Source organism: Zea mays, chromosome 4 (genome assembly GCF_902167145.1).
Source record: "Zea mays cultivar B73 chromosome 4, Zm-B73-REFERENCE-NAM-5.0, whole genome shotgun sequence".
Lineage (NCBI taxonomy): Eukaryota > Viridiplantae > Streptophyta > Magnoliopsida > Poales > Poaceae > Zea > Zea mays.
In genome coordinates, this window is record NC_050099.1 from 175924591 (window position 1) to 175937370 (window position 12780).

General features: G+C 48.5%; 1 protein-coding gene and 1 pseudogene across 1 annotated transcript; both read right to left on the minus strand.

The window, feature by feature from the left end:
* Window positions 1-5231: 5231 nt before the first annotated feature.
* Window positions 5232-7235, minus strand: LOC103655699 (dnaJ protein homolog; annotated as a pseudogene).
* Window positions 7236-8163: 928 nt separating this feature from the next.
* On the minus strand, window positions 8164-11721 carry LOC103654108 (ethylene receptor 3). Its single transcript, XM_035967417.1, has 3 exons — window positions 10924-11721; window positions 9426-10719; window positions 8164-9346 (listed from the first exon to the last, which is right to left on the minus strand). Exons 1-3 carry the CDS (start codon window positions 11565-11567, stop codon window positions 8822-8824), a joined length of 2463 nt encoding a protein of 820 aa, XP_035823310.1. The 5' UTR covers window positions 11568-11721; the 3' UTR covers window positions 8164-8821.
* Between the last annotated feature and the right edge of the window lie 1059 nt (window positions 11722-12780).

Consider the following 12780-nt stretch of genomic DNA (forward strand, 5'->3'; position numbering starts at 1 on the left):
CTATAATTCACCGGACTGTCCGGTGGTGCACCGGACTGTCCGGTGAGCCAACGGTCGACTGCGCCAACTGTCGGCCGCGCAATCCGCGCGTGACGCGTGGCCGAGCCAACGGTCTGATGGGGGCACCGGACTGTCCGGTGCGCCAACGGCTCCAAATCTTCAATGGTCGGCTGCACCAGAATAGGAAAGCAATCAGCACCGGACTGTCCGGTGCGCCACCCGACAGAAGGCAAGAATTGCCTTCCTGGATTGCTCTCAACGGCTTTTAGCTGCCTTGGGGCTATAAAAGGGACCCCTAGGCGCATAGAGGAGAACACCAAGCATACTCTAAGCATTCTTGATCATTCACACTCCGTCTTTGCGCACTCGATTGGCATTCTTAGTGATTTGAGCTCCGTTCTAGTTGTGAACCTTGTGTTATTTATTTGAGCTCAAGTCTTGGCTGTGTGTGTGCGTATTGCTGTGGATTTGTGTGTTGCTTCCCTCCCTTACTCTAGTGCTTTCACTTTGATCCTAATTGTAAGGGCGAGAGACTCCAAGTTGTGGAGATTCCTCGCAAACGGGAAAGAGTAAAGAAAGAGGAACACCGTGGTATTCAAGTTGATCATTGGATCACTTGAGAGGAGTTAAGTGCAACTCTCGTCCATTGGGACGCCACAACGTGGAGTAGGCAAGTGTTATACTTGGCCGAACCACGGGATAAATCATCGTGTCTCTTGTGCTTGTTCTCTCTGTGTCTATTGTGTTTCACAAGAGCTTGGTTCTTAGCCACTTGATTTAAATTGTGCTAACACTTAATCAAGTTTGTGGCTTTAAGTTTTAAGTTTTTACAGGATCACCTATTCACCCCCCCCCCTCTAGGTGCTCTCAGTATTGTTTCTTTCTGTTCCAAAAATGTTGAATGTATGTTTGGACTTGCTTAGATAAGGTTCCGTCCGCGGAGGCCGAGAATGTTGCGGAAGAAACCCCCTGAACAGCAACAGTTTGGTGCAGGCAAGTGTCATCTGCCCTATTATGTCCTAAGTACTTTATAATTCACTGTCCCGCATATTATGATTAACCTAAGGAGTAACTAGATTTCTATTTATCTTGTCCTTGATTACCTTTTTGGGTTGGGTTATTATAACCAGCTACTTGCTAGTGCTTCACCCTAATCAACGAACATGATGAGAATTACTTTATGATACTTTGATTCATTATGATTATGAACTTGTGGCATTTTTAGAGGGCTCGGGTGGTTTCTCGAGTGCCTTTCCGTACTCCATAAGGACCTCTTCGTGGAGAGATCACTCGAAACAACAGTGCAACCATGAGGGTGGAATGGGACACCCTTAGCTGATTAATTGGATGAATTTTGGGGTGTATTTTGCTTCACCGTTGTGCCGTCAATGGGGTCTGGGGCATAGTGCTTGCTATGCTAAGGTGGGTGTCGAGGTTCATTCGATTTGATTTTGTTAGTCACCCACCTTAGGAAGGAGTATTGTGTTTGTACAACTGGTGAAACCTAACGAGCAGCTACACACCAGGAGAATTTTTGTAAAGGCTACGTAGTGAATCCCTAGCCATTCACCTCGGTAGTAAAGATCAGGTCTTGCAAACCCAGGCTGGAGAAGGATCACGACTCATGGGTAAAGTATGCAACCTCTGCAGAGTGTCAAAAACGGTTATATCAGTCGTGCTTTGGATTCATTTATGTTGATGGTTTAATGATGATGGCTACAATTATGATATTTGGTACTTTCCTCTTGAAGGAAGTGTCCTCTTTTGGGAATATCAACTTCGGTTTTATGATAAAACTTGGCTTCTATTAATGATAAATATCTAACCAACTAAAAGCAACTGCTTTGAGCTTAACCCCACATACAACTAGTCCACTTTAACCAAATGAGACATTTGCTGAGTACGTTGATGTGTACTCACCCTTACTTAAACACCAAACACCATGTTGTCCCTATTGCAACCATTGCTCAGGAGAAGATGAAGGAAATGCAGAGGATTTCCAGGAGTTTCAGGACTTTGAGGAATTTTAATCTAGACTAGAGGCAAACCCCCAGTCGGCTGCCTGTGAAGGCCTTATCTTGTTGTGTTTCATTCAGCACTTTGATTTATGTTTAAGTTAATGACTATGTGGATGTTTTGGGAATCTTTATGTAATAAAGTTATACTTATTTCCACTATTATTTAAGCATTTGTGTGATGATGTTTAATTATATAATCACTGTGTACGTGAATTTATGATTCTGGCACGTACATGGTTCGCATTCGGTTTATCTTCTAAAACTGGGTGTGACAATCACACTCAGTCATAGATCGTGGATTCGATGAACAAGACTTGATGTTAACATGTTAGCAATCTTATTATTTTTAAACTAGATATGTTTTCCACTTGTAAACGCGATAATTTAAATATAGTCCTAACATGATTTGGGGTATTGGGTCCATAGTTTTCGCTAACCCACATTGTAGTGCATTGGTCCAATATGATGTGCCCTATGATACATATATCAGCTTTGTCAAGCCTCTAAATTCTCCAACATCCATTGGACTTCTTATTTCCCTTTTAGGATCCAAACCTTACTATTGCTTTTTATATCTATGATAATATTTTAACACCTAAATTCATGTGGACCCTTTTGTGTTGGCTTGCTTGTTTATCTTGATGGTCATCACATTGTCATTTTTATTTCTTATTTAACAAGTATGGTCATGTGGATTTTTTGTCTACCTTATTGGTGGTGCTGGAGAGTTTCTTGTTTCCTTTTCTTATCTCTCCCACTCTTTACTTTACACTCACATGAGTATAGCACTTACGATTTTTCTTATGGAATACATAGCAAACCATGGTTACTCCTTTATCAAGCCTTTTCACTCCTTGAACAATGTTTATCTTGATGAGATTAGGATGATTTTGTTTTGCCTTTAATTTGAGTCAGGGTTCTAGGTGAGGCGATCCACTTCTTATTTTAGTTGCCCATTCTACCTCGCAATCTCTTTTGAGCATGTTTCTATAAACACATCCTTAACACAATCTTGTTTGCAAGGGGTGTATCTAAATCAATTAGACCATTTCATGTAGAGACATCATTTTTGTTTTATTTAATAGTTTAACTTTTAGGTTCATTAGAGGATCAATAGCCTCAAACTTGATCATTAACTCATCTATACTTTTGAAAAGAGTTTCCATTTTTGCAAAGTATTTTTCATAAACTTCTTGAGAGCGAGCTAACGTAGCTTTTGGTTTGCCATTTTCTTAACTATTTTCTCGTCGGTAGGTGTGTTTGCACTAGTTTCACGCTGCCTAATTTTATTAGATAGTCCAACATTAAGATTTGCAAATACTTTATATTGTCTATGAAAATTTTGACAAGCTTTCAATGTGATGACTAATTTTGATTTTACCATTTTGAGTTGTATCTTTTGCTTAGTGTAAACTTCTTTAAAAAATTGATGGATTGTGCAAATTCTTTATTAGAGGGTTTTTTGCATCATCACTATCGATATCACTTCCACTCAGAGTTATCTCCTGTCATAAAGCACTTGTGAGAGAGAAGCATGATGATAAATGTTTGTGACTGTGTCTCTTATGTTTGGTTTCATCACCGCTTGATGAACCACCCTAAGTCTTCATCAATGTAAAGGCTTAGACACACATCTTTTTCTTCTTCTCCTTGGGTATGGGTTTGTTTGAACAATCCTTCATAAAATGTCATTTCTTGTTGCATCAATAACATCCTTTATTTGTTTGTTCTCTTCTTTGGATATTCACCTTTTGATCTGATTGTTTTCTCTGATCCACACATACTCCAAGAGCTTCTTTCGGTACTCAATCACCTGTTGGTTGGGGTATTCTTGATTTTGGTTAGTTTATGAGTTTTGGTGTATTCGAGGTTTGAATGAACTTTTGGAAAGCACGCCAAAATTGTCGAAGTACAAATATTTTTATTGGCTCACATTCACTCTTCGCTGGTCGCCTATTTCGATATTTCGTATGGTCATGGAGTCGTTCATTGTGGAGTCGTTGATCGTGGCATGCTTTGATTGTCCATAGTGTTGGAAATGTTTGGCTGCAGTGCCAGATATGACTTGTTATAGAGACAAGTATGGTCTATTGTGGTGGGAAATTTAAGGCTGTCCGCACTCGTCAACTCCAACCCGAACTGCAGTAACGTTTTAGAGTAAACAATGGTGCACTGAAGGGCCTACTCCATACTCTAGTGAAGCCTCTACAACCTCAAATTTAGAGTTGATGTCATTCTACTGCACCACTGTACATGACAAAGACGAAAGAGGTGGATGGTGGGCCCATAGTGGGTATGTTTGATTTATATTAATAAAAAAACCTGGAAGTTTGTATAGGGTTGAGATATAGAGTAGTTGTGAATACGAAAGTTTGGCTGTTGTATTTCAAAATGTTAATGACTATGATAGATTATCCTTTTTAGAGTAAAAACTTAGAGTAGGATGGGTGTGGATAGCCTAACACCTTAAGTACTGAAAGTACATGTAAGCCTCTAATTCTACGTAGGTTTTGGCACCAGGCCCGGGCGAGGCCATGTGCAAGCGGTGCCCAAGAACAAGGCCCCACACTCTTAAGGGCCTCAAAATACTTGTCAACAGAGTCCAAGAATAAGGCCCCCACACTTTAAGGGCTAGTTTGTGAACTTCATTTTCACAAGAGAGAAGGTCTAGCTAGCTAAATTAGCTCGGCAAGAAAAAACGTGGTAGTCGACTGTCAATCTCTCATACATCTCATTTTGGCTATATGGTGAAATACAACCTCAATCTCTCGTATATCTCATTTTAGCTACATGATGAAGTACAATCAACACATGCTGACATAACATTTGATGCTAGGATCATCCGGTACTGTCAATAAGCCACTTCCCACGTACGACATAAATGTTTGAAGTAATGACGCAAAGAAAAACGTGTTTGCGTCCATTCGGAAAACTTACACCCTTTCACATGTTAACGCCTCAATCTTTACTATATTAAAATATTAATTTTAACAGTCATATCGCGTCAATATTTTTTAAAATAACCCTTACATTTCTTTAGATTCAACCCGCACTTCTATACGTAAAAATAAGTTAAAATTATGTATAAGTAAGTGTTTAAACCTAATCAATAAAAACATATACTTTGTGTTTTATTAAAACAAAATTTATCATATGTAATAACTAGGTCTATGCCCGTGCGTTGCTACAGGTGTATTAAAATACATAACAATGTTAGTGCCAATGTGTCATTATATAGGAACTAATCCTTAGTAATACTGCACTCTTGTAACAGAAGTATCATCAGACCAATACAAGCGGGCAAACTCAATAGTCGCCCAAAGCGAAACAACAAATTTGCCGCAAGCTGCCTACTGCTGGGCGCACTGCACCCTCTGCCCACCGCCTGGCACATCATCTCCTCGTCGTAGGCCTCCTGGTGCTGCTGCTGCCGCCTCCGCATCTCCTCTTTGATGTTCACGTCATAGGGCATCGTATCTTCGCACTCGTCCAGCTCCATGTCAGTGTACTGTGATACTGGCTTGGGCGGGAGAACAGCCTCCAGGGCCTTGCACTGCTCCAGGCTCAACGAGTCCGGGAACTCCACCGAGAAGTGGATGTACAGCTTGCCCTTCATGAAGGGCCTCTGATACATGGACATGCCTTCATCGTTGATTGCCTTGAAAGAATCTACACAAATTTAAAATAATCATAATCATACGTCAGAATCAAAGCCATGAGAATGGAATTGGATTGTTGACAACTGACACGGTACCACCAAGACACCAACAACATTTTTAGATATTAAATTTTGTTACAACATAAAAGGAATTGCAGATTTCCAATAAAAGTGTGACCATCAAAGACAATAGCTTTAACTAACAAATCAACACCATCTATATCAACTAAAAAATAGGTTGTCCGTATTTGCATAAAGAAATACCAGGAAAACAGTGAATATCAGGAAAAATAATTGGCAGATATGACAAAAACTTAAACATCACAATTTTGAGCAGCAACAATGTAAAGGCATCATCAGTGGTGCATGTAAAATATATACCGTGTCAAGTAGTATCCCCGAATGATCTCCAAAACTTAGCTGCACAATAGTCGCATCACGGTCTGAGTCCTGATCTATCTGGACAACTGGGACTGGGATTGCCTCATCAGATGTCTGGGGTGATAATTTTCCCAAGAATACACATTAAAAAGCAAACTGAATAAATACAGAAGTGGCGTCTGCCACTGATTAAACCAGTCGTGTGAAATCATACCGTTGAAGAAGCTCCCAACACATTAGCTGAGTTGATAGATTGGCAACAAATTCTGGGAAGATTTACAAAACACAAAGATTAGTACATATGTTGTGAAGATTTACAAAAGACAAAGATTATTAGTACATATATAGTGTATATAGAACATGGAAGTATTATACAGGACAGATCTATCTATTACTATCATGTATATACTATAACTTAGGAATTAAGAAACAATAGAGTTGGGGATGAAGAGATACGAGATGGCAGACATAACTTCCCAAATGAATCCTACTACTGCACAACTTATCATAGGCGCAGGCAAAATTTCCCATATACATACACCAATCTAACAAATCATCAACGGACAACTCTACGAGACCATCGAACAACGCTGAATTAGACGGTCTAAATGGAAAAAAAATCTATGCAGAGATCGTGTATAAGTAAAACCCATGGAGCACAGGCTAGAGGTGTCCAATCATGCTGATGCTAAAATCCTTCCGTCTAATCAATCTGCTCACGGCACATGGTAGACGGAGATGTTTGATCCGGCTGTTTACGCGAGTTCGATCCAACTGATCGTCACTTCGTCAGCTAGGACAGACACAAAGGGACACACGGAGATCGTCATGTAAACGTGTCAGTCCTGCATAGAATTTTTTCCCTGGTCGAGATGAAAAAATCCCTATAGCAAAAGAGAACTAAAGCCGGCACCTACGAAACCATTGGCACTCTAATACGAGTACCGCAAGTGGATAATCCCGCTGAGACTCGAGGCTGCCAGCGAGTAAAATCCGACCAGCGCGAGGCGGCGAGCACGACGTCAGGGAAACGGGCCCCGCGGGGATCAGATCGCTCACCTCCGGGCGGGGCGGGGCAGAGGGCGCGCGGCGCGGAAGCGCAGGTGCCCCCGTGACGGGGTAGGCGTGGCAGCGGGGGCGAAGGGCAGGAGGCCGTGGTGGGAAGCGGCGAGCGCCATGGGTGGGTGCGCGCAATCTGGTGTGGAGCGGGGCGGAGAGGCGTGCGGCGTGTCATTCTGCCCACCGTGACCGTCTCCGCCCTCAGCTCACTGGAGTGGCGTTGGCGCCGGCCGGGGACGGAAGGGGAAAGGTCTGGGGTCTGGGGTGGGCTGACTGAACACAACAAAACATAGAAGGAACCTTTCAGCTTACCCATGAAGACGACGAACATCAACAGAACCAAGATCAATCACAAATTTGGTCTTCTCCAGGACCTTGTGCTGGTAGGGGGGTCTTCATCATCCGCTTCATCGGCTTCTCCACCCAACCCTGAGGTCCCCGCACCAGCTCCAGGCGCAGAAGGCAGGGTCGAAGCCGCCACTATCGCCAGAGGTGGGGTCATGGCCACGGTTGGGGCGAGTTGGGCAGACGCGGGGGAGCTGAACGCGTGGTGATGGGGGAGGCCGAGGCGGGGACCACGCGGCGAGCAGCGCCAGGGTGCACAGGCAAGGGGCGGCAGGCTGGGGATGGGGGTGGCGGCGGATTTGGGAGAAGAGCTTGCGAGGAAAGGGGAGGTGGTTGGCGTTAGGCGATTGTGAAGGCTGGCGAGCGGGGCGAAATCCTCGCGCGGATGGGGAGGAAGGGGGCAGAGCTACCTCCGGATGAGGATGGCGGCGTTGAGTGCGGCGATGCGCACGGAGAGGGAGGTCGGGTTGCGGGAGGGAGGATTCGCGGCGGGGGCGGGCGGTTCGCGCGGCGGGATTCGCCGCGGGCGTTGCCGGTTGTGGGAGGGGATTTGCGTCGTGCGGGCTGCTCGAGCGGGGGCAATCTACAGTTCGCTCTTAATAGTTGTAGAGATATATATAAAAGCCGTAGTCATTGTTAATAAACGAGATTAACTTGCATTATGCCGGCCCGGCACTGTTTGGCACAATGATAATAATATAATTAAGAAACTAATGAGATTTAACAAGTGTGGATAGATAACAAATATGCTGAGAAGTATGACAAGTTGAGATCTACTTAATTCTTTTATATTTTGGTTTTGAATCTGAGTATAAAAAAGGGTGCACTATAATGGAAGACAGAGAATTCTAGTTTAAGGAAAATCAAGTTCTCTTTCTTTTAAAACAAAAACCCAAAGGCGAAAAGAAATCCAACTAGACCTATTTCTTGTCCTGTTCGGTCGAGGCCACTGGAGCTGCGCATTGCTTCTGATGCGGCGACGATGGCCGAAGATCCCCTGCGACTGACGCCAACATTATAACTGGCAACTGCATTCCGTTTCTGATGAAACTAATGAATTTATCGACTGAAAGCCTGACGTGTGTGAATCGAGGTGATTATGTAGTTGGTGAATCGAGGTGAAGCCTCCTTACGCGGCATGGGCATGGATCGGATAACGCGGCCCTCGTGCTTGCCTGCCAAATCCGTCGTCGTCACCACCTCCGTCCTCACAGCAGTCACTCAACTACAGCAGCGTAGGAGACTTGCATCCACTTCTCAACTCGAGATCCATGTCCCCTCCCCTCTGCTATGTAGTATGCTAGACGGACGGACGGGGGTCGTATTCATCATGGTAGTAGCTCATGGGTCATGGCAGGCATCATGTGTTCTGAAGGATCCGCTCGAGCTCTTCTTTCACTTCCAGCAGAACAAGCGGCTTCTTCAGGACGCCGTTGATCCCGGACTGCGCGCACTTCTCCCACACGTTCTGCTCCGACGTCATGGCCATCACCAGGGGCCAGTGCGAGCTCCTGTACTGCTGCCTGATCCTCGAGGCAGCATCCAGGGGATCTATCGCTGACATCTCGAGGTTAACCATGACGAGCTGGAACGAGGCACAGGCAGAGGAAGAGTCCATGAGTCCCGAGCCTGAGGAAACGGTGCAGCCTAGCCTCTCCAGGAGCTTCCGGGCCACCACCAGGTTGATCTCGTCGTCATCGATGAGCAGAACCTTCAGCCCGGCTATTTGGTTAGATGGCAATGATGAGTAGTGCTCCTGATCAAACGACCCTCCGAGGAGGTTGGAGCTCGCCAGCGATGGTTGGAGCTGGAACCTCAGGACCAGGGTCATGCTCTCCGGGAGTCCTTGGCCGTCGAGAACTGCCCAGATGTTCCCTTGCATCGTCTGTCGAGAGAGAGAGAGAGAGAGCACATCACACAACAAGACCAAAAAAAAAGCAAAGGGCACGCACGCACGCAGGTACCTGCACAAGCTTCCTGCACATGCTGAAGCTGAGCCTGAGATCCAACCCGTCATGGGTCCTTGGCCGCCGCAAGAACCGCGGAAGCGAGTCGCCTGCGTTCTGCTGCCTCTTCACCCCGACCACAAACCTGACCGACGAGTGCCCACCGGAGTAGCTCGGCCTCCACGGATCCCACCTCTGGTCCTCCGTCGCCTCATCATCGGCGCGCACCCGGAACGTGACGTCCCCCTCGTCGACCCGACCGATCAGATTGCCTACCATGTGCAGCAGGACGTGGAAGATCCTCCGCTCATCGCCGATGACAAGGTCCGGCAGCACGTTCTCCACGTGCACCGCGAAACCAAACCGCCCGCTCAGGTCACAGAGACACCTGGCCACGCAGGCGGCGTCCCTCACCATGGAGCGCAGGCGGAACGGCCGCGTCTCCAGCGGGAAGCGCTCCTGGCTGGTGGCCGCGGACATCTCCATGACGTCGTTGATGAGCGTCGAGACGACGGTTGCGGTCCGCGCCACAGCGTCGACGACGAGCCTCTGCTCGGACGCCAGTCCCTCCTCCTCCTGCACCACGGACACCAGTCCCTGGACGGAGTGGATGGGCCTCCGCATTCCCTGGCTCATGACGCGCTGGAACGCGTCCCTGGCCTCGTTCGCCATGAGAGCGTCCCGCCTCGCCTGCAGCAGCTCGCGGTTCTGCTCGGCCAGCCTGTCACGCATCGCCTGCGACTCCTCCAGCAGCGAGGCGTGCGAGAGCGCCACGGCCACCTGGTCGGCGACCACCTCCACGATCTCCAGCTCGTGCGGCGCCCACTTCCTGCCGCTGGGCGGCACCAGAACCAGCACGGCGTAGCTTGCCTTGATCACCTGGGGCGTCCCACCCTTGAAGTCGGCGACCCTGAGCATCGGCATTCGGATCGCCGCCACCGTGCCGGTCCCCTCCTTGCCGCCGCCGCTGGCGGAGCCAAGTACCGAGCCCGGCGGCAGCAGCTTGACCCCGTCGGCGCCCTTGACCTCGAGGACGTCCGCGTCGTCAGCGCCCACTACGGCCTCGCCGTCGTCGCTGCCCCGCCGGAGCTCGTGTGTGAGGCACATTCCGGACTTGTCCTCGGATGGCATCCAGACGGCGCAGTTGTCGAGCGCGAGCACCCTGGAGAGCTCGATGAGCGTGGTGTAGAGCACGGTGTGGCGGTCCAGCGAGCGGCGGATCTCCTGGGTGAGCATGCGGACGTGCCAGCTCGCCTCCTCCTGCCGCTTCATGAGAACCACCTCGCGGTCCAGCTCGCGGGCCTTGATCCACGGAAAAAAATTTGTTGCAGCCCGGCTGCAAACCAGGCTGTTTGCAGCCCCTCACAAAAAGGTGGATAGGCCCCACCTGCAGGTCCACCAGATAACGTTTTAGTTGTATTATTTACCTGCGGGTGGGACCTATCCTCCTTTTTGTGAGGGGCTGCAAACAGTCTGGTTTGCAGCCGGGCTGCAACAAATTTTTTTTCTGATCCACAGCAGGCTCTCGCGGACCTTGACGCGCAGCAGTTGCGGGATGAGCGTGAGCAGCGTGATGGCGGTGAGGAAGGAGACGAGCGCCGTGAGGAACTTGGCGGCAGTGAGGAGCAGCACGACCATGAACGGGTGGGGCTCGTAGGTGAAGGCCGCCAGCAGGTGGGTGAGGCCGCACAGCACGATGAAGGCGCCGAACTGGACCAGCACCCACCGGAACGGGAGCAGGTGGCGGAGCCCCGCGACGAAGTAGAGGATCTCAAGCGGGATGGAGAAGTAGGCCGCCGCGATGAGCAGGTCGCTCACCTTCTGCCACTTGAAGATGTTGTCCAGGCTCCAGAACCCGCTTCCACCGCCAGCGCCGCCGCTGCCGTCGCAGCCGCAATGCGCGTACCCCATCTCGCCGGCGGCGGGGGCGGCGGCGAACGCCAAGAGGAGGAGCCACCGCATCCGCACGGCGGGGGGGGGGGGGGGGGGGGGGGGAGATGAATGGCGTCTCGATCTGGATGAGCATCCGGATCTCGGGCAAAGCATCGTCAGTTCAGCTGCGCCGCTGATGGTGGTGGTGATGACGATGCTGACCAAATTGGCAAGTTGCCGAGGAGATGCGAGAAAAAGATCGCAACTTTCGCAGTCTAGCGTTACCATGTGGCTAGCACTGACGGTTTACAATGACGTTGACGGCATTGCAGTAGTGTCCAGGTAGAAGGAAAGCAAGCAGAAGCATACTAGCGCCGCCTTGGTTGGTCCGAAATGGCGGCGACGGCTCGCGGACCTCTCCCTCACTAGCACCATCTGTATGTACCTGAAGCAGAGGAAAGCAGAGCAGGAACAAGGATCAGATGCCATTTGGACGAGAGACTTTCCCAAGCGGGATTCCACTCCCTACGAAAGAAGGATGGATGAAAACCATTTGAATCCTCTCTGGTTGAACGAAACGAACTTGCCTGGAGAAGTTGCCATAGTAGTTTCCTACCGAAAACTGTTGCTGGGTACCAGTACCAGCAGCACTGGATGAATCAATCAAATGGGGGGAAAAGATCAAGGGCACTTGTTCTTGCGTCCGTGGAGCGGCGATCCTCGCCGCGCTCGGGGAGCAGGGGAGGGCAGCGTTCAGATCTGCAGGCGGCGGACTGGCCCGCCCGATTAGCAAGGATAGGCAGGCCAAGGAACCCCGGCAAGAGGAATCAAGTAGAGACAGACGGGCGGAATGGTGGATGGATTGGGGATGGATGGAGCAGAACGAAGAGTGAAGGAGGCGGCCTAGGCGACGAGGAAGAGGCACGAAGCAAGCAAAGCAAGCCGCCTTGTCTGCGACTGCGAGTGGGGAACAGGAGGGATCCGTCGGGGGTCCGCCACTGAACCAATCTGGCGGTGGCGGCGGGCGGCCATCCCTCGCGCTCGCGCTGCTTGCTTGGAGTTTGTCTACTCGTCAGGTCAGCGGACTCAGCTAGACAGGATGCAGCTGCACTAGAGAGGTGGGGGATATTTTTTCCCCCATTTTTATACTGTATTAGCTAAGGGCTCAGATGAAAACTTCGTGAAATTAGACATTTTGCACGTGTGGCTGATCAAGTCACTTGTTCAACGTGTGGCTTATCTTTAGAGTATCTCTAACAATGCCTCGAATTGATATCTCAAATTACAATATAAGGTTTTATATAAAAAAACTACTCTAACAGTGTCTTGTTTTATAGAATTTGGTCAAAAAATTATAGGACACCCTATCAAGTGCCTCAAATATACTATAACTTAGTAGACATAGTTTGATTACTCTAGCATTGAAGTAGTTTGGAGGGATTGAAGAGTGCATAAATTATAATAGATAAAAACTCACATAATACATCTCGATCCACCTCGA

Bases quoted from the DNA above. Each gene is read 5' to 3' on its own strand.
- LOC103654108 (XM_035967417.1), bottom strand. From the start codon at position 11,567: ATGGTAACGCTAGACTGCGAAAGTTGCGATCTTTTTCTCGCATCTCCT. The intron at 10,720-10,923 runs GTGGATCAGAAA...AAATTTTTTTCC, and splicing joins AAGGTCCGCGAGAGCCTGCT to GTGGATCAAGGCCCGCGAGC. The intron at 9,347-9,425 runs GTACCTGCGTGC...CTCTCTCGACAG, and splicing joins TGTGCAGGAAGCTTGTGCAG to ACGATGCAAGGGAACATCTG.